Source organism: Poecilia formosa, unplaced genomic scaffold (genome assembly GCF_000485575.1).
Source record: "Poecilia formosa unplaced genomic scaffold, Poecilia_formosa-5.1.2 Scaffold151, whole genome shotgun sequence".
Taxonomy (NCBI): domain Eukaryota; kingdom Metazoa; phylum Chordata; class Actinopteri; order Cyprinodontiformes; family Poeciliidae; genus Poecilia; species Poecilia formosa.
Window position 1 is genome coordinate 1,039,771 of NW_006800090.1, and position 21,492 is coordinate 1,061,262.

At 36.1% G+C, this 21,492-nt stretch overlaps 1 protein-coding gene across 1 annotated transcript in view; it reads left to right on the forward strand.

Moving 5' to 3' along the window:
- Positions 1-8,540, forward strand: part of mfsd14a2 (major facilitator superfamily domain containing 14A2) — a 33,989-nt gene extending 25,449 nt beyond the window's left edge. Inside the window, exon 14 of the mRNA XM_016677270.1 lies at positions 4,226-8,540. Coding sequence (XP_016532756.1) covers positions 4,226-4,438 — 213 coding nt within the window. The 3' untranslated portion in view covers positions 4,439-8,540. The remainder of the gene's footprint in view (positions 1-4,225) is intronic.
- The last annotated feature ends 12,952 nt before the right edge of the window (positions 8,541-21,492 follow it).

The following is a 21,492-nucleotide window of genomic DNA, read 5'->3' on the forward strand; positions in this document are numbered from 1 at the left end:
AGTTAAACATCCCTTAAAGTCCTTTAATATGCCCAACAGTGTTAAAACCTGAATGCTTTTATGTTTGTAAAACATGTAGGAGGCAATTTTAGTGACTTAAAGAGAATTTCTTATTTAATGGAGTGTTAAAAATTGTTACTTTATAAACTGTTTTTGTTTTTGTTTCTCTCCAAGTCGGCCAAGTCTTGTTGTTCTGAACCTGAGGCAGCACACTAAAATAAAATGCAGCAATTCTGAAATTACATATTCTCAATATGAGTTTCCCTGGATCCAGAAAATACACCAGAAGTCACAGAAAATGTTAAGGTGGAGTTGAATAAGATCAGATTCATCCATATTCAAAGGATGAAAACTAATAAGGCATTTCAAAACTTATCAGCAGATTCGGGAGCTCCTAGTTACATTTACTCGATTACTTTACCTTGAATCACTTTTTTGAAAAAATGTACTTTTAGGAATATTTTTAATTTACTGTACTACTTACTTTTACTTTGCTACTCTTGAGTAAAATTTCTGGATTCTCTACCGACAGAAAAACAAACATGTTTTAACCAAAAATTTACCAGACAGAAACACAAACCTGCAGTTTTTGTTAGTTTCATAAGTTTTTTATTAAAAGAAACTGATTTGGAAACATTTTTTGTTTTGCCTGATTTTGTTATTTGTTCTTATTTATATTAACTATTGTCATTTTGGTCCTTAAAATACCCAAATTTCCACTTAACTTTATATCTGATTATGTAAATTTAAAATATTGATTATCCTGATAATTTGATTTAAAGATTGATCATTTGATCAGACTTTTTACCAAATACTTTTACTTTTATTACTTGAGTAATTTCGTGCTCTTTTTGTGTGCTCTGCCCTCCTCTGCTTATCAGGACAGTCTAGTGATGATTTCTTTGGTGCAGTTTTTGTTTTCAGTTTTTCTCCAGACACCATGTAGTTGGTTTCAATCAGTTTGACGGACATGACATAAGAGTTTTTTTTTTTATCTTTTTCTCTTTAACACCGACTGCAGGATGATGTGGGCAGCTGGAGCCGTGGCAGCCATGTCCAGCATCACCTTCCCCGCCATCAGCGCCATCGTGTCCCGTAATGCAGATCCAGACCAGCAAGGTGAGCTTCACTTTCTGTTTTCATGTTTTCTGAGATCTAAATGTCAAGATATTTCCATTGAACATCCTCTTTTTAGTGCTTTTTAGTATTAAACTTGGTGATGAACACAAATAATGACATTTAGTTAGCTAGAATAATTGATAATTAATTGATAATCAACATAAATGAAACGAACCATGAGAAAGTTTTACTATTTTTTTTTTATCTAAGCAGCCTTCAACAACAGTTTCTTAGCCCTTTAGAGTCTTTCTTTGGACACAGAAGTGCTCTGAGGAATGTTTCCTTGTTTGTTTTGCTACTGAATACTTTCCTGTGAATTATTCAAATGTTTCCTGATGTCTCCCTGCTGTCAGGGGACAGACGCGTTCGAGTTACGTCCTGTCCTCTGTGTGTTTACACATATAACAGCAGCACTTGTGCTAATTATCACAGTTTGTGCAGTTCCTTCACAGCCTGGAAAAGTCTCTATTTCTTTCTTTGTTTCTTTCTTTGAACACTCAAAATTGAATCTGGAAAAGTAAACATATTTGTATTAGAATTGTGCAGAAACCCTCAGAATATGCGAGTTTTCTTACTCAGTTGTATTTGTACATATTTTATCAAAATGTTCTCTAGAAACTGGTAAAATTACTTTTTTAATTTGTTTTTTTTTTTTTTTGGGCAAGACCACTTCCAGTTTCCTTTGTAATCTCCCCAGCCGCTTCCAATTGTGGTTTATTTTCAATTATTATTGTTGTTTTTATTTTGTTTTGTTTTTTTTAACTTTAGCAAATCCGTTACTCTTTCATACAAAATATCTGAAATTACTGTTTACAGATGGATCAATAGCAACAAAACAGAAAGTTCCCAACATACAATATACTCATTTGTATATAAATAAATTCTAAAAAGAATGGATTTAATGGATTTTAAAGAAAATATCTAAAAGTTAGTAAAGTATTATTGCTTAAAAGCTAGAAATGTTTAACTAATTAACTGGTCTGCGATGATATTCAGGGAGTGAGGAGGGATTCAGTTTGGTGTTCACTTTTGTTTGCTTTTTCATGTATTTCTTAATTTAATAAAATTTTTGTCATTTGTGTAGGTGTTGTCCAGGGGATGATCACTGGCATCCGAGGGCTCTGTAACGGTTTGGGTCCGGCTCTTTACGGCTTCGTCTTCTACTTGTTCCACGTTGAGCTGACGGACTCGGACGGCTCTGACAAAGGTGCCAAATCCAACATGGCCAACCCCACTGACGAGGTGAGCGACGACGAACCTCTGAAGACTTTTCAGAGACTAAAGACTTAAAATCCAGAGTGCAAACCACTGGCCGTTTGCAAGGCTATGAAAAGTCTTGCAAAGGCGCCGCACGATTCAATAATTGTGCAAATTCAGCCAAATTTAATGCACAGAGTTTCTTCTTAAATTGGTTTATAGTTGAGTTTTTTCCACAGACAAAATTAAAATCTTCTCAAAATGTTGGATAAAACACAACTTAATCATGTTTTGGGTTGCTTTCATTTTCTTTTCGTAGTGAATACAAACATCAACAATGTTGATCAAATACAGAAATATTACTTGGTGATTGATCTGTATCTCCTTTTTTTGTTGCTGAAAATGGACAAAAAATATATCTGTAGACCAAAAATAGAAAAAAAGGGAAATAAATTCTATGCTTTTCTATTAGTAAAACAAATGTGACACTTTTTCATGTTTTGGATTCATTTCTCAACTACTATCCGACAAAAAAAAAGAAAAGAAAATCAGACTACTTTGTACACTTTATTAAAACTAAGTGCATTAAAATACTTTTTGCATTTTAAAGGGTGTTTTTTTTTTACCCACAAGTATTTCCAGCTGGACTAGTTTTGGTGTTTGTATTTGTTCATTGCTTCTATTTTTATTTTATTGCCAGCGATGATGATTGTTTGTGCTTGTCTTTAAGAAAAGTATTTGTGGGATTTGTTTGTCCCGTGATTTGTGGTCCCAGCTGAGGAATCTGGGCGTTTCTGCGCTGTGACAAAACCACAAGCTCCATGGTGCAAGGAAGCAAAACGCCCCATTGAGAGAAATTACCCAGATGTTTTGCAGAGCAGTGAATCTAATGTATTGCATGTTTAAGAAATAAAAACCTTGGTTTGAAAAGTGGAATTTGAATGATTGGCTAGTTGTAAAAACACTCTCCTTGAAAAAGTTAGAATTGACTAAATGTTAAGTTTTTTTGTTGTTGTTTTTTTACATATACAATTTACATTTTTAATTTTACTGGTTTTAAAAAAGGTCCTGAATCATTACAGTTGTCAGTTAGTTGCATGATAAATTAAAATAAGTGCTACGTTTCATTTGCATACTTGTTTGTGTAGTTTAAGTGAATATTATTAAAAAGCTGTCATTTTAAAAAATGTTGCGAACATTTCACACACTTTTGCATTTTTATCTTTTACAAAAAAAAGTAAAACTGGACATTTTGCCTGTTTTCTGTGTCTGAGCCTAATGATTAGTATGTTTTGTTGGGACTTCAGTATTTATTTTATTTATTGTTTTAGGTGTATTGTTTTAGTTTTGATGTTTAAGCTAAATATCCAAACAGTATTAAATTTTGTTGTGCGTGAATTGATCTTTGAGAGGACGTACTGGTACCGTTATCAGGGTTTCCCACAGAAAACTTGCTAAGCCTGGTGGTTGGGTGCTAGAGCATTCATCCATCCAGCCGGCCGCCATGTTTTTGAGTTAAAAATTTTTTTAAAGTTCACAGGAAATTTTTAAATATCACCTGATAGTTATGTGTTATTGAAAGAATACCTAAACATCAACTATAAAGTCTTAAAAAAAGGGAAATAATTTTAAAAAACTAAAATAAATAAACAATGCTAAGCCTGGTGGAGGCATAAGTAAAGCCTGGTGGCCCACCAGGCTTATAATCCACTGTGGGAACTCCTGATTATGTCTTCATTGTTAGAATAGTTAAAATGACATTATTATCTTTTATGGTAATAAATTTGTGGACAATTTATCATCCAGCAAATTAAGTCACAATATCAAACCTGCAGAAACTCTGATTTTCATAAGAGTGAGAACTTTTGTTTTCTTTAAATTAATAAGTCGTTTGTTCCTCTCTCTTCAGAGTGCCATCATCCCCGGTCCTCCCTTCCTCTTCGGAGCGTGCTCGGTGCTGCTGTCCCTGTTGGTGGCGCTGTTCATCCCGGAGCACACGGGGCCCGGCATGCGGCCCGGCTCCTACAAGAAGCACAGCAACGGGGCGCAGAGTCACTCCCACAGCCCTCAGGGCAGTGGGGCGGAGGGCAAGGAGCCGCTGCTGGAGGACAGCAGCGTATAACCTCAGCTAAGTGGGGCACACGCCCCATTTAAAAAGGAAAAAGAAAAAAGACAGACGCACACGTTTAGCCACAAGGACACGCATCAGAGTGCCGTGGAGAGGAGTTTGTCCACAGCACAAGAGAGGGTGCTCCACCAGGCCGTTCTTCGTCTAACGGCGGGTTTATGAGGACTTTCTGGAGGAAGCGTTTAGTATTTTTATTTTGTTTTTTTGGGTGTGAGTGAGAGAGACGCTGCTCAGCTGGACTCCATTTTCTCTGCAGGTGTGGCACATAGAACCAAGCACGAGAGAGGGGTGTTTATTTAAAATGCCACTACGTACCTGTGTGAGTCTTGATATTGGTTTTCGTCCAGCTGGAGTGTAACGACAAACACTCGAGCTCTCGTACTGGAAAGATAACTTGTGTCCCAACGCTCGTCGTCGTTTTCGGACCTGTTAAGCGGAGCGTTGAGGAAAGGCTGCCTAACCTCAGCCAGGGTGGCTGACCCGTTCAGATGATGAAGGCTTCAGCGTCAGGACCACAGATTTATTCAGATATCAGACTTCTTACGGAGAGAAGTGCAGGAAAGAGACCACTTCGTTAGCTGAAGTCCTTTTTCAATGTTTACTTGCAGTTCTCTAGATTCATAGTACAGTTTGGGTTGTATATTTTTCTCTGTTCAAACTGAAGTCCAGTTGTGCTTCAAGTTTTTAATTCAAGAAACAAACGTTGCCTTGAAGTGGCTTACCATTTAAATAATAATAATAATTTAAAAAAAAAATAGACATAACCTGTATGAAGACCAAGGTCTGAGAAGGCTCTGTAATCTTACTCTGTCGCTCCCATCGGAGCTGTTAGACACTTTTTATTCCTCCGCATTCATACCCTTCCTGTTCAAATCGGTTCTTGACGTGTATCAGCATCAGGGCGAAGGCTTACAGAACCACGTTTTTTTGTTGTTGTTGTTGTTTTTTAATGTCTAAAGCATCAGGACCACGTAGAGCTATCGATTAGCAGGTCAGTGGTCGACGCTGACTGTTAACACAAAGTTTCTGGGAATATCATTAATGCATTCATGAGAATATCACACTGCAAAAACACAAAATCTTACCGAGCGTTTTTGTTTAGTTTCTAGCGCAAACACCTTAGTACATTTGAAATAAAACAAAACTGACTTACAAGTAGCTAATCAGCTTGTTTGAAGTCAATAATTTCCTAATATTGATTTTAAAAAGTACTAGTTTCACTAGCAGATTATTTCATTCATAACATTGGAAAAATGTCGTGTTATAAGTGAAATAATCTGCCAGTTGAGCTTGAGAAATATTAAGGATTATTCACTCAAAACAAGCTCCTGTAACTTGCTGATAAGTTACTTACAAGTTAATTTTATTTAAATACCAAGATGTTTGCATTAGAAATTAGACAAAATACTTTAAGACTTTATGTTTCTTGCAGTGTAGCAGTCCTGCAGCAGTAAGTCTCTTCACTTTGTGGTGTGTGTTGATTTCTACAGTTTTACTAAAAACTGAAGGTTTCATTTGTTCCCTCATGTTTAATCGGCCGACTGAAAACACGACGCGTTTGTCCAACCTGCATCGCCTCGCTAAGCTCTCCGGTTGCTCTTATTTACAGAGTTCCTGAGGAGTACAGTTAGAAAGTAGAGGATGGAAAAAATATTTGTTTTCAAACTTTTCTCCCTCTCCCAATGTCTAAATATTTAATTTTTTCTGCAGTTCTTTCCTTTCTTCCTTCTTTGAGTTCCTTGTTCCTGCCTCGTCTCTCTATCCTTCCTCCATTACTTTCCTTTCTTTCTCCATGCACCTTTATTTCTTCTTCTTTTGTCCTTCCTACCTTTTATTCTTCCTTACACTTTTCTTATTTAGAAAAGTCGCCCCCTGTAGAATTTCATCTGCCATAATTTTGAAGATACTTGTTTTTTTATATATATATATTTCAGTAGAACCTGCAGATCTCAGTCTGAACATCTTAATGTGAAAAGTCTGCAGGAACTCTGTATTTAACAGTTCAGTGTTTAATATCCTGGAGGTTTGATTGCAGAAATGTAAAATCTTGTTTTCGATCTAAAACCTGTTTCCTCATTGGGAGCTGTAATTTAAATCTACAAATTCAGCTTATTCCTCCTGCTTTCCTGAGCCCAGTCTGCTGCTTATGCATTGGACCTTCAGCATTGAACCTCTACATTTAGTGTCATTTTCCTGCTCAGTCGGGTCAGGTACTGAATTAAATGATTCAGTATGCTGTAAAAAGCGTTGATTGGGTCGTACCACCTAGAATAAGCTCTTCCTGATCAGGATTTTTTTTCCCCCTCCCAGTACTAATCCCAGTTAGCTCGCTCACCAGTGACATTCCAGAGGCAGCAGGTCCTGTTTTCGCTTTCAAACGGGGCAGTTATCTAAATGCGAGCAGGTTTTTCCCTCTGTTTTAATGCGACTCATGAATATTTTGCCTCATAGCTTATTTCCATGCGGCTGCAGTTAATCCAGTGCGGACAAAACGTACAAAAAACAAAAAGGTTCTTCAGCTTCGTCCTTGAACTTCATAAATTTTAAAGAGTCGAGTTTCAGCCGATCTGTTTGAGGATGTTCAGACATTATCTGCAGCATTAAATACAATCTTGTTCACTACGAATGTCATTGTAAAGAGTGGAAAAAACTTGTTTGAAAAAAGGTCAGATTTGCAAAATTAAACGCTCAGCTCTACTAGAGATTATCCTATCGAGACTAATTAAAATCCAGGACATTGGGTGGACTGTGAGCAACATTGTTGACTTTTTCCAGCTTTATCTGTTTAAAGTTCGAACCTTGATGAGGAGGGAGGAGTTTCTGAAAGCAGATTTCATTTTCCAGAATCCATCTCTAAACATTTCCAACCATCCTACCTTAAACCGCGCTGCTGCTTTTCTTTGAGCTTTGCAGGGAAATTTAACCTGCTGCACCATAAGGACTGAAGCTGCTCAAACTTTGATAAAGAAATATTAATGCTTTTGGTCCTGCATTTCCAAGCAATCCCTAGAAATGAGGAATAAAATAATTAATGAAAAAGGATGTTAACAACCCTTCTCTTCCTTTTCAGTGTGAATTAAACCTCATTTGAAGATGCTGCACCTGAAATGGACTCAAATGATGTTGTACAAATCGGTACAGTCTATTTTTGTTGCCTGTAGGTGGCGTCCTGCTCTTTCTTTTGGTGGTTTTAGGGAGTTGTTCCCCTGCAGGTTTTATTTTTTTTTCTTGTTTGTTTTAATCATACCTCTTCTAGCTAACTGATATTTAATAACTGAGCTCACATGTGTGCCAAATGTGTTTTATTTTTGCTTCTTTTTGTACTCTGTATGCACTTGAGTAATTTGATTATTGGTTTCTTCTCTCTTTTTTGTCTTAATATCTCTGGCAGAAGATGTAACTTCAAAGGCTCTATTTTTTAATAGCTTTTAAGTCCTGATTCTGTCATTTTTAGGAACTTTTCCATTTTTATTTTTGTTTGTTTGTTTAGATCTCTTCAGCCTTGGTCTTCATTTAATGACAAGCATTTCACAGTTTTTTTTCTGTTTTGAGTGTATTTGTGTGTTTACCAGATTGATATCTGAATGTTCCACATCATTTTGACCACATAACTTAACTGAGCCTGTCACAGTTCTTATTCATCCAGGCGGTCTTTAAAGTTAATTTAATCTTAGACTTTCCCGATTCGTAGTTTATTGGACGAAGCACAGAGGTAAACACACATCCCCGATCCTCTGTAAATTGGTAAGAATCTGCACCAGCCTCCATGTGCGCTCATACTCCAAGCAGACGACTGTAAAGGTACAAAAATCACCTGTACACACAGCAAATGTAAATATATACTTGTCGCTCGAGGAGCTGGCCGTCTCTTGGTCCTGTTTGGTCGTACGGTGCAGTTATATATTTCTAAACGCGTACCTGTTATTAGCCACTCTTTAATTTTAGTGCAACGTGGTTTGTGGCCTGAACCCCCCCTTCTCTGTGTGCCTAAAATTAGCCAAGAAATGTGTATGGCAACGTAAGTAAATGGTGGTTATTATGTAAATACGGGAAACTAATGATAAACTATTTATTAAAGGTTTATTGTACAATGAAATGTTTGCCTCAGTTTTTTGCACAGGAGCCATTAGGGTGTCTTTTTTTTATCTCTTGAAGCGTTTGAAGGCGAGGCAGCCACTTCTAATGGTTTTTAAATCTGAAGTAAATCTCTTTCCAAACAGAACTCCTGTTAGCATTTATCTACTGTCTTTAATGCCTGTCCTTATTTAATCCCACAGCTTTTGTTTAATTTTCAAGGCTCCTGGAAGTACTACTTTCATTTTATGATCATAGGGTTTGTTTACAGAGCTTTGCTAAAGTATTCATACCGTTTTTCACATTTTTGTCATGTTACAACCACCAATGGAGCTATTTTCACTACCAAAGACCTTAAAAGCATATATTATTTAGCCCCCTTTACTCTGATACACTAAATAAAATAAGAAGTGACCTAATTAGCAAATAGTTTTCATTTGTAATTTAATTTCTGTAACTGTAGCTGTTCTGCGAAGGCAAATGGCATCATGACGCCCAGAGTAACTATAGAAGAGCTCCAGAGCTCAGGTGGGAGAATTTGTGTAAAAAGTCAAAGTGCTTAAAAAAATAAAAAACTTTGAGTCATTTTTTGGCAATAAGTGAATGTTTTTTGGTGTCTGTAGAATGAGCTCTTTCAAGAGCCTTCCTGTAAGTCCGTTGTTACCTAGCAACCCAATCAGAACCCAGCCCCGTCACCTAGCAACCCCATCGAAGTTGAGAACAAAACACTTTTCTTTCTCAGCAGCCACTGTGCAGCACATACAGCAGAAAAACCAGCTGACCAAACATGCTGGAGCTCTGCTGGGGTTGCTAGGTAATGGGCTGGAATTCCATGGGGTTGCTAGGTAACGGGCTGTGCTTCCATGGGGTTGCTAGGTAGCGGGCTGGGCTACCATGGGTTGCTAGGTAAGGGCTGGGCTTCCATGGGGTTGCTAGGTAACGGGCTGGGCTTCCATGGGGTTGCTAGGTAACGGGCTGGGCTTCCAGGAGGTTGCTAGGTAATGGCGCAGTGCTTTGATTTGTGACTTTACATCGGGAAGGTTTTTGAAACTGATGGGTGTTTTTGTTTTTTTAAGTGTTTGTGCTGTTTTTAGAATCAGCTGAGGCCCAAATGGAAGTATAAAAACATGAAAATTGTGAGTTTTTCATTATAGTTTCCATTTATTTGATCAACACTCCCTCTAGTTTTTGTTCCTCTTCACAGTGACGCTCTACTTTGTGTTGGTCCACCACATAAAATCCCAGTAAAGGCCACCATGTGGCCCAGTGTGTGAACAGGCTTTGACTGAGGAGTCTGTGGGCCCTGGGAACTTAAACCTGAGTTGCCTACAGATCTGAGTGTCAGTGTATGAATGCATGAGCGTCAATGCGTGTGACTGGGCAAACTCCACTGTAAAGCGCTTTGAGTGGTCGTATGACTAGAAAAGCGCTATTTAAATCCAATCCATTTACAGTTTGACGCAGCTGACCTGGGTGTGATTCCTGGCTCAGAGCCATTTCCCGCAGGTCTTCCCTTCTTCTCTCTCTGCCCTTGTTTTTGTCCAGCTAAAGTCAGCTGGTTTTAGTAAATGAATGAGAACAGTAGGGTTTGCTTCCATTTCAGGCTGATTTAATATTTCAGAAGCTGTAATATTCATAATCACATGACCTTAAATAGGGATTTGAACAGATTTCTCACATCAAACCCTTTCTTTCCATTCACACATTTTCCTCAAGCCCTCCATACAAGCTAACAAGTTGCTACATGAGCCTAGCGTTGCTGTTGCATCAGTTTTGCCTGTGCCTTTGAGACTCAAACCTGCTCCAACAGGCAGTGAGAGTTTGTAGGTTTACAGGAACATTTCCTGCTTTGCTTACAGAATAATATTTCTGTATGTCTGTGAGCTGCACCGCTGTAGCATTTCCCCTCTGTCTGCAGGAATATGATGAGCTACAGGAAAAGTTCTACCTGTGGAGTAGCAGGTGTTACGTGGTCTTAACCTGGGATGAAAGAGATAATAATAAGGCTCTTAACCATAATCTGTGCCCACTGTTTCCTCACATAACCTCTTGCTGCACCAGGCGCTGCACCATCCCTTGCTTTGTCAGGATACTGTGCTTTATTAGGAAACCAGGTGGTCCTAAATGGTAAAATAAAAGTAAATAATGCATGTTCCTGTTATTTGCATTCCTGAATCAATATTTATTCTTTGCAAAACAGCTCAAGATAAGTCGGAGTGGATGGAGAGCGTCGGCAAATAAAACGTTTAGGGAATTGGATAACAGTCTGGATTGTCAAAAGAAAAGGAAAGCATTCCCAAGCAGAATTCTTCCAATGCGCTGTTGGTGCGTCAACATCTGCGTTTCCACAACAAATGTGTGCAAAACTTTGTCTATTATGTTGAAAAATCACAATTTCGCAGTTGCAGTGTTTCTATTAAAAAAGAAATATAATTATAATCACAGGTAAATAAGTTTGTTCACTGTATAAGTCATTAAAAAAATGCCGCGCCATCATTATCCTACCACTTCCTGTCATCCTCTTTATCTTTTCCACCAGTGTGATACAAAAAAGCTCTTTCCATTGCAGTTCTGCAAAATGCACCAGTTTCGATAAAGCCGAAGAACCACCTCATTCTTTTTATCAAAAACCGTGTTTTCTTGAATTAAGGACTTTTTTTTTTTTGTTATTCCAATTTGTGCAAATACCGCTCTGGAAAAAATGAAGAGCCCACTGCACTGAACCCCATTGAAAACCTCACGGTTCTTCCACCAAATATTGATTTCTGAACTCTTCCTGAGTGAAAACATTAATTTTGTTGTTTCTAAATTATTATGAACTTGTTTTCTTTGAGTTATTTGAGGTCTGAAAGCATCTTTTTCGTCATTTGACCATTTCTCATTTTCTGTTAATAAAAACTAAATGTCTGCCTGGAATTTCAGAGACATGCTGTCAGCAGTTCATAGAAAAAAAGAACAATGTTCATTTTGCTCAAACATAAACCTATAAAAAGTAAAATCAGGGAAACTGATAATTATTCCAGAGCTGTATATTCAATAGAAATGCAGCTTCTAACTCTGCAGCGATTGGATCGGGGCTATGAACCATGATCTGGGTCCTTTGTGACCTCCTGGATAAAATGTTGATGCAGTCTTAAAGTAATTTTTGTGCATCGGTTTCTGTTTTTTTTATTCATCTTTTCTTGAATGTCTGTAGATCAGAGTATGATGTGTTGCATTTTGAGACCTTTGGCCTACTTCATGTTGTCAGACAGCTTCTGTTCAGAGATTTCTAGATTCTACAGGTAGTAATCAGCTGTAAGTGAAATTACCCTCGGCTTTCCAAGAAATAAAAGGGTTAATCACAATTTATTCAATGGCTCCACAAAGAATCAGGTTAGTGTTAGTTGCTTTGTCTGTTAAATTACTACATGAGAGATTCTTTTTCTCATTTAATCAGGTTGTCTTAGTCAAAGATTAATCTTTTTGTACTGATTGATTTAAATGTTAAAAGTTTTAAGATGCAAAGATTTTAGTTTCCTCTACATGTTTTCTAACTTCTCTTTAAAAAAAGAGAAGAAGGGAAATGTTTAAACTTGCAGCCTCTGATGCTTGGAGCTGCACAGCAGCAGCTTTCTGGGAATTAGGGGCACGCAGCCTCGTCAGGATTAGCAGCGGCTCTCTTGCAGGGAAAGGATTGGGTGTGTTTTAACAAGAGCAACTTTTTCTGATCGCTTTGGAGAATCTTCTTAAATGACCTTCTTGGCAGAAGTGAGAGCAGGAGCCCCTCTTCGGGTTGTGCTCATGTTTTGGATGAAGAACGGACGGATGAAGAATGTGACTGCTTGGCGGTGGGCTGCTGCCATGTGTAGCGATGCCGAGTTGCTGTCATAGCACATTAGTTCAGCAGGCCTCGGTTAGAGGCGAATGTACGGAAGACAATTAATGCCATAAAAAATAAAATAAAATTCTGATATTAGTCTCAAAATTCAGTTTTATTTTTTTCTCAGAATTCTGCCCTTAATCTCAAACTTCTGTTTTATTTTTTTTCTCAGTATTTTGTCTTTGTCTCGTCGGAATCAGAATTGTTTTAATTATTTATGTAAGGCAAATGTAGCCTTGAAACTCGGATCAACCAAATAAATTGGGACAGGCTTTCAGAGTGGATAAAGTGCAAGTTTAAAAATCCTGTACCAAGGAAGAAACAGGTATTTAGTTATTTTAAAATAATAACAACATAACTTACACAAACCTAAGAATTTTTGGTTATTTATTTGGATTAAAAAAAAATTGTATCATTATTGTTATTTTATTATTTTAGTGGCACTAATCCTCTCCTGTACTGTACTGTGTTAGTGAAAAATGGGAGTAAATTGCTGCCAAAAAGTCTTAGACGTTTTACAGAAAGAAAAAAAAAAGAAGAACATTTCTGAGTTTGGAAAGTCAAAAATTTGTCAGAAAAAAAAAATCTGAAATTTTATGATTTACCTCATAACTTTTCTAGAAAAAAACTTTGAAATTTCAGGGTTTGAAAAGTTGAAATTTTGCCAGATGAAACTCCTGCTGTATCACACATGAGCATCCACCAAAAGGCCTCTTTCCGTGAAAAAGCCATCTTTAAAATCTGTCAGCAGCGACGAGGGGAAATCTTTCTTTAGAATAACCCAGCTGACTCTCTAGACTGGAGGAAAGGGAAACAGGCCCACAAGTGGACGTCCTGACAGTCGACGGCATATTTTCCTACGGTGGAAGTGTTGTATGTTGGCGTCTAGGAAGAGCCTTGAGATGAATCATGTGTGAACTTTATTGTTCCTCCAGTCAAGTTTGTCTGTTTGAACCCGGTTTTGTTTCTAACCTCTGCCTGCTTTCCCATGATCTATAAGCAGCAGCAACGTATTTTCACGTGACTTCCTGGAGACCAAGGTTGACGATTAACTCTGGGACATGCTGGGCGTGGATGTGCTGGCAGTGGATGCTTTCACATCCAAGGTTTAACATGAATGGTATATATATATATTTTTTTTCTTTATGATGTTAAAAATATTTTTGCTTCCTTGTATTTTCTCTGCAGGCATCTCCACATTTCTTGCAGATAACATGCAGCCTTATCACCCTGCACTCTGACCTTGTTTGTTGTTGCCTCTGCATATTACAGGAAGTGACAGTAGAGGTTCAGCTTTTATGTAAGGTCACTCAGGTGATCATTTCAAACATTTTTATGTCATTTTAAATTACATAAACTGATGCACCTGTGCAGAAAGAGGCCACATCAATCAACAGTCACATCAACCTGCATTTAAACTCTTACTTAAATCAAGATTCACGACTTGTCCTAAAAAACCTCTTTCTTTATTGCTCCAGTTTTACTCTAACTCTGGGATGTGATGAGTACTTCATCGTTGATTTTGTGGAGCTAATTTAGAAATATTTTCAAGAAATTTTGCAATATTTGTGCTTAAGTCTGATGTTAAATGTGACGTTTTGTTACTCACCACCAATTACGTCTATAAGTAAGGCTGAAGCAGCAGTGTGTAAGAAATAGTTCCACCTACAGGTGGGTGTTTGCATAATTTTAGCCCAATGTTTCAGAATATTTTTGCAGAAAATTTGCAATAAATTTCGCATTATACAGATAAAAACAGCTCTGATTTTATTGATAAAATAATACTTAATCACACCAGTGTTTCTTGACGGTTCTATTTATGCGTTTCTCTGGACTCTAAAGGGCCACATAAGAAGGTCGGGCGGGCCGAATTTGGTCCCCCAGCCTTCAGTTTGACACATGATTTAATTGTTCTCCTGTTTAAATGTGTCTGTTATATGTGAATAAGTGAATAAGCAGCAAACACCTGCAGAACTTCAGAGATAAATCTAAAGAACACAAAGCAAAACAAAAAACAAAAAACCAACCTGTATTAAAATCATTAAAATATTGTGTTTTTGTGTATTCTGATTTTTGGTTAACCTCTTTAAACCAAAAACAAAACAAAAACATTTACAGCTCATTGTAAAAGTATTCATTCAACATCTGTAGACTGATTTTTACCCATTTATTCATAAAAATAGATTTGGGTTCAACCAGAATGGAATAATGAAATTATCTGTGCTGCTCTACTGCATAAAATCCCAGTAAAATAGCAAAATAAAAACTGTATAATGTGAGTTACTGAATATCTTTGCCAAAGATATGGAAATTAAAAATTGAAAGTTGGCAAAAAAATAATAATTCTGCAAACTTTCTAGTAATAGAAAAAGAGACATCCACGTTTATAATCTTTCTACAAAGAATTGTTTTCTTAAAGCTTTAAATTTCAAAGTTTAAATAAATCCCTATAATTATCTTTGCACACTGCATCAACAGTGGATCACAAACTTTTAAAATTGTTATAATTTTCTGAGATATTTTAGTAGAAACTACAGTTTTACTTGTACAAATGATACTGACGTCAGTGATCTCTTTTTCTCTAACGCTGCTGCTCCATGTAGCATTTTAATCTGACTAAGTTTATTTACATGAAGACTCAGCCTCATTATTTGACCTCTGAGTCTTTTCATAAACAGGAAACCTCTGAACAATAACTGCAGCATGAAATACATTATTGAATGCTTTTAGAAATATCTGTCATGTTATAGAATTAAAAATGTGTCAGACGAACATGTACTCACACTTTATGATTCGGAAAGTTTTGCTCTGCTGCTGAGAGGAACCAGTTTAATTTATCTCACTGCACATTATAATTATTGAAAGTTGATCTAATTACTGTATTTGTTACATATTGTCAATTCCAGAGTGAAAGTCAAACCTGGAGAGCTTTCCACTAAAAACAGGATGCAGAAAAAGAAAACAAAAACAACAACATCAAATCTTAACAAGCACAGAAAACCTGCACCGTTTCTGCAAACAAGCTGTTCCTGTGAAGAAGTGAAGTAATTGTGTAAAACTTGATGTATCACCTTAATAACTGGGCGTAATTACGGTTGACCTTATGTTGATTTAGTCTTGTCTTTTTAAATGATCTTCATCTCATTGGTGTTTGCACTGTTTTTCCCTCAAACGTTATTGTTGTAAATAAAAGTCAATGTTATTAATTTGCCTTTCTTGGTTTAAATAAAAGTTAGACTTAGAAGAAATTAAATATTCGAAGACGTCAGACAGGAAGTTGAACCTCAGGCAATGTGATTTCCAAATGGATAAAACATCCAAATAAGTTACAAACCAGATTCAGTTACAGCAGATCCATCAGGCGGAATGGGACAAAATATAAGAAAACTAGGGAGATATTTAAAAAAAAATGAACCAGATGTGTATATTTGTGCACACAAAGCAGCAACAGCCTACAAGAAATTAAGAAAATAAAAGCTGCTATTATTTTCACACCACTGCACAAGAATACAGTCTCCTTTGCACATAACTCCAGTTTAATCTAATTAGTTGGTGCCACATCTGGTTGTAAAGTCCAACAGCTGCAGGGAGGAAAACATCTTTTCATGTTGTCATATTATTGGATCAGATTATTCCATCTCCAAACCATTCAGCGCACAGCAGCCAAGTCTGCATGGTGTTATGTGAACTTTGTCATGTGTTGTTTTCTTTTTGTTGTGAATGCCAGAGAAAATTTCACAATCTCTTTCAGGAAATCCATGTTTGCTCATTGTTTGATTTTCCAGGTCTGATTTCCAGGCGGTGTATTGTGTGAGAGAAGCAGCTTCCAACAGCCACCTGTAAATATCGGATGTGTTTAAGTTTCCTTAAAGGCGCCACAGAGGAAGATCCTTTATGCCACAAGTGAGATTAAAGTCTTGCAACTCACCTTTGGTAGGAAACATGTAGGCCTGTCACAATAATCAATAAATCAATTAACTGCATGATAAATTAAAACAAACTCAATTATTTCCATTGACGTGATTTATTGTTTATCTCTTTTTTTTCTCTGTTTCTAACAAAAACTGGATGATAAAAGTCTTCAGTTTGATGTTTTTTGTCTCAACTAATCCATTTTTGAAGAATAATTTTGTTTACAAAGACTTCAAAATGAATTTTATTTGTTGTTTTGTTTATTTGTTTTGGATATTTAAAATGTCTTCCAGTTCCACTCTTAAATGTTCATTAGAATTTAAAGTTTGCTGATCTTTTAGGATGCCGATACCATTATATTACTTAAAAAAGAACACAAAACAACAAAGATAGGGTTTATCACAATAAATACTGGAACAAGTTATCATCCAGCAAAAGTTGCTATCGTGACAGGCCTACCGACATGCTTAACTCCTTAAAAATATTTATGTGGTTTGGAATAAATAATCAGATAAATAAGAAAAATAACAAAAAATGTTTTGTATTCTTTCCGGCTTCAGTTTTACATAATTATAAATTAATGCAGGCTATTTATCCAAGCACTAATATTTATTTAGCTCTTGGATAAGAGCTTTGGCACAATAAATTGTAAATCGATTAATTTGGGTGGAATAACATGCATTAAAGTTCAGAATCAAATTATTTTACAGATGGCATATTTGGATTTACTGCCTCTTGTTGCCTTGTTTATAAAAATGTCTGTTGTTAATCTCCAGTGTCTTAAAAGCAGAAGTTTGTCTCTCATGGATTGTGTTCCAGCCAAGTCGCTCGTTTCATTCCTCTGAGCCACAAACGTTCAGATTAGATGGCGACATCAATGTTGTGTCATAAACAGCAGCATTTTCACAATGGGATCCACATTTCTCATCAACTGAAAAACATAAACTAAAGCTCAGAGTGATCAGGTGATTGCTTCACATGCGGCTTTGGCACTGTCTCTGATTTCTGGTGAGGCGGCTAATTGGTAGCAATTACGGAGTTTGAATCCAACAATTAAGTCATGAATTCAGAGAAGAAAGTTGGACAACAGAATACGGTGTTTAGATGGTATGAAGTCAATATAACAAACTCTGAGGTGGAATTAAATTATATTCTTTTAGCAGAAGTCTGACGATCAGTTCAATTAAAAGGGTTAAATTAAACGTTGTTGTAACTCATATCATCCAAGTATCTTCAAATTATCACTGCTGGATCTCCAGTAGCAGTCAGTGTTGCACAGAATCTGAAGATGCCTCTGATTACTCTACCACTTAAAAATCCAATTAAATACTTAAAATCTGTGGTTGTAGCTAAATTTAACGTCCTCACCATAGTGAGAGTCAGACGATGACTACTCAAAGCTATCCTACACAGCCACATTTAAATTCTATTAAATTCAGATTAGATTGTTAATGCAGGTGTTTTGAGACATTAAACTGGCAAAGCATGCCAAATATTATTCCATCCCATCAAATAAGAAGAATTAGTCAACCTAAATCATGATAAAGCCTCTTATGTAAAATAAGAGCAGCACTGTGCGTATGTTCAGCCGTCCCCGCTACCTGCAGCAGGTGATAAACAGCAGCCCACTCCAGTCATGTTCTGCATGTTATTCTGCTCCACTTTTAGCAGACTGACCTGACCCCGGCGTTCAGGATTACAGGGTTTTAGCTCATTCTGATCATGTGTTCATGAGTCATTTGTTTTTTGTTCCTCTCACCCCTCAATAGCCCATCAATAAGTCTGAGCCACTGCGACTAAACGACCTTTTCCGGTCAGACACAAACATTTGACAAAATTAGTTATTTTGAAAATCAGAATTTCAAACGGTGAAAGTCGGATATTATTTAGATTTGTGTGTGTGTGTGTGTGTGTGTGTGTGTGCGTGTGTGTGTGTGTGTGTGTGATTCATTTGAAATCACAAAATTAGAATCTGTTTATCAACATGAAGGAAGCTAAAGTGTTAGCATACCATGCTAATTCAAGAGAGACAGTCACTGACATCCAGCAGACTGAAATAGAATAGAATAGAATAGAATAGAATAGAATAGAATAGAATAGAATAGAATAGAATAGAATAGAATAGAATAGAAATGAAAAATCAAGATGAACAATACCAACTTCAATAATAATATACTGTACAGGATAACACAGTAAATAAAATACTGTGTAGTTATCCGAAATAAAAATTCAAATCCAAAGGATGCGCAACTGAGTAAGATGATTTCTTTAAAATATAAATGATGTATTGAATATTAAAAAGACAACAGACTATTTAAAATACACTACATCAGCAATCATTTTATCACCTCAGGGATATGGAAAATATTTACTATAAAGAACAGTTGAGCAATTAATTCATTAATTTCTCAATAAATCCAAACAATATTGATCATTTGTGATGTTTTTTGATCATGATATCCACCAGGAGCTCTTAATACTGAAAGTAAATCTGTTAAATTTCTTTATTTGCTTCCCAACGATTCTGATTTTTTTTTTCTTAATCTTTTATTTGTGCAGAAGTCTTATTTAGATATTTTGGCTGCATTTCACTCATTTGCTGAGGAATGTTTTTTATTTGTGGGTAAAAAAAGTCCAAAACTCAACAGACAGATTAAACTTTGTTGTATTTTAATTTAATTTTTGTTCCCAGCCTGTCACAAAGACACAGTAGATCCCATTTCATTCCATAGTCCATAACTTTGGACTTTGACTAGGCCGTTTTAGTAGTTGAATATACCTGCTAAGTTCTCTAGAGATAGACTCCTACCAAATAAAACCAAAAGGTGCTTTAACAAAGTATTAGTTTAGGGATTTATTGCATTTGTGTGTGTTTTCAATCTAAAGTACTTATTTCTTTTAAACATTTGAATATTAAGGATAAATGTCACACTGTATAAGGAAAAAATGCTGGAATTATTTATCATGGTCTCTGTTATTCATCACAAAAACATGACTTTTTAACCAAGGACTGTGTCAAATTTTGAAAAAAATTCTTTTTTATTTGAGGACTTCAGATAATAAAGTGTAACACACAGTTCAGCTCATGAATGGGAAACGGGGCATGGCTTTGTCCCGCCACTCATGTAAAATTTAATCTCATTAAGACCTCTCTCTCCTACAGATGGCATAATCTATGCTGGATTAATGCTTAAGATATAAAATTCACAGCAGTGCAATTTAGCCTCGACAATCGTTTTCCAGTCAGCTCAACGAAAAAATAAGAGCTTTTGCTAAACTATGACCTCTTAACCTCTGAGCTCAAGCCTCATTATTCTGTTCTAAATAACACGCCACATTCCTGAATTGACTGTTTAAGAACGTTTTTGTTTACGTTTAATAATTGAACTTGAGTCCTTTCAGTGGCCAGAAAACAGGACGTGATGATCTGCGATTAAACACGTCTCAGCTCTAATGGAGGATGTAAACAGAATTAGCAGTGGCAGCGGAGATGGCATTTTGGCACAAGCGCAGGGCACAAGAACAACACGTCAGGAAGAACGTGCTGGGATATTTTCAGCCTCTGGGAGCTCGGCGGTGAGACGAGCGTGAAACACGTAATCCTTCTGTTTCTCTCTGTCCGAGTGTGAGAACAGCAGAGGACCTAAAAGGGACAATCAAGTTCAGTGTTTTTTTTTAAACAATGGTTCATTCATGCACATATTTTCCTTCCTCATCTTCCCACCTCCCCCAACAGTTTACTAAAAACAAAGCCGGTTTCGGTAAAGCTAAAAAATGAGAAAAGCAGTCCGGATGAGAATCGAGGATGCTTTTTTATTTTTATTTTATCAGCATCAGATCCGGATTTAAAGTGGAAGGAAGATAACAGCCTAATTTTGAAAATAAGCCTCATATTTCCAGCTCCAGGATGGACTTTCAATGGGATTTATATCCAAATATAAACTATACAAAAATTATATAACAAAAAAAATGCACTCAAGTAAGAATAAGAAAGTATTTAATGAAATACTGAGTAACTGATCAAATTATCAATCATTTAATATTTAAAAATGCATCACCAGATGGACCAAAATATAAAGTTAAGTTGATGCTTTGGTATTTTATTGACCAAAATGACAATAACTAATATAAGAAACAAAAAATAACAAAACCAAATCAGTTTCTTTTAATAAAAAACTTATGAAATTTAACTAAAACTGCAGGTGTGGGTCTGTGTTTGGTGAATTCTTAATTAAAACATGTTTGTTTTTCCTCCAGTGGGTAGACAATTCAGAAATTTTACTCAAGTGAGGGTAGCAATACTTCATAGTAAAATTACTCAAGTAAAAGTGAAGATTTCAGTGTAGTAAAAATTCTTAAAAAAGCAAAAACAAATTCAAAAAAATTACTCAAGCAACTGTAATTGAGTTACATTTACATTGTGATTATGTAATTTGTAAATATTAAATCGATGTTTTGACCAGTTACTCAGTACTTTAGTTGTACTTCTTTATTTTTACTTGAGTAATTTCCTGGACGACTACTTTATACTTTCACTTGAGTAAAAATATGTTGCCAGAGGTAGTAAAAAATTATACTGAAGTAAGAGTAACATTACTTCAACATATTTTTACTCAAGTAAAAGTAGGAAGTAGGCATCCATGAAATTACTCAAGTAAGAGTAAAAAAAGTATTTGTTAGAAAGGCAATTCAAGCACTGAGTAACTGATCAAATATTTTAGAAGTACATCATCAGACGGACCAAAATTTTAAGCTATGTGGAAAAGGGAAAAATAATTAATAATTGCAAAATAACAAAATCAGGCAAAATATATATTTTTTTCCAAATAAATTTTTTACAGTAATAAAAAAAAAAATGAAGCTTGAAAAAAACTGCAAGTGTTTGTGTCTGGTGAATTTGATACGTTTTACCCCAAAAAGTTACTCACATATGTAATTGAGTAAATGTAACTGGTTACTACCCGACTCTGGCGTTACTTTTCTAGCAAACAAACTACATATTTTGGATTACATATTCTGATGAGCGTTATATCAAATTAAATATCATCACTTGCAGGAGTCTGTACCCAACTAAACGCGTTAAAGGTTGTCTGAGTCGTTTATGTAATCCTTTAAGCTCCAGTCCGTATTTCCCCTCAAGCCCTTCTGGCTCTCTGGCAGGGTTTGTTTACTGGCGGAGAGCCTGGGAAGAAGGGGATCC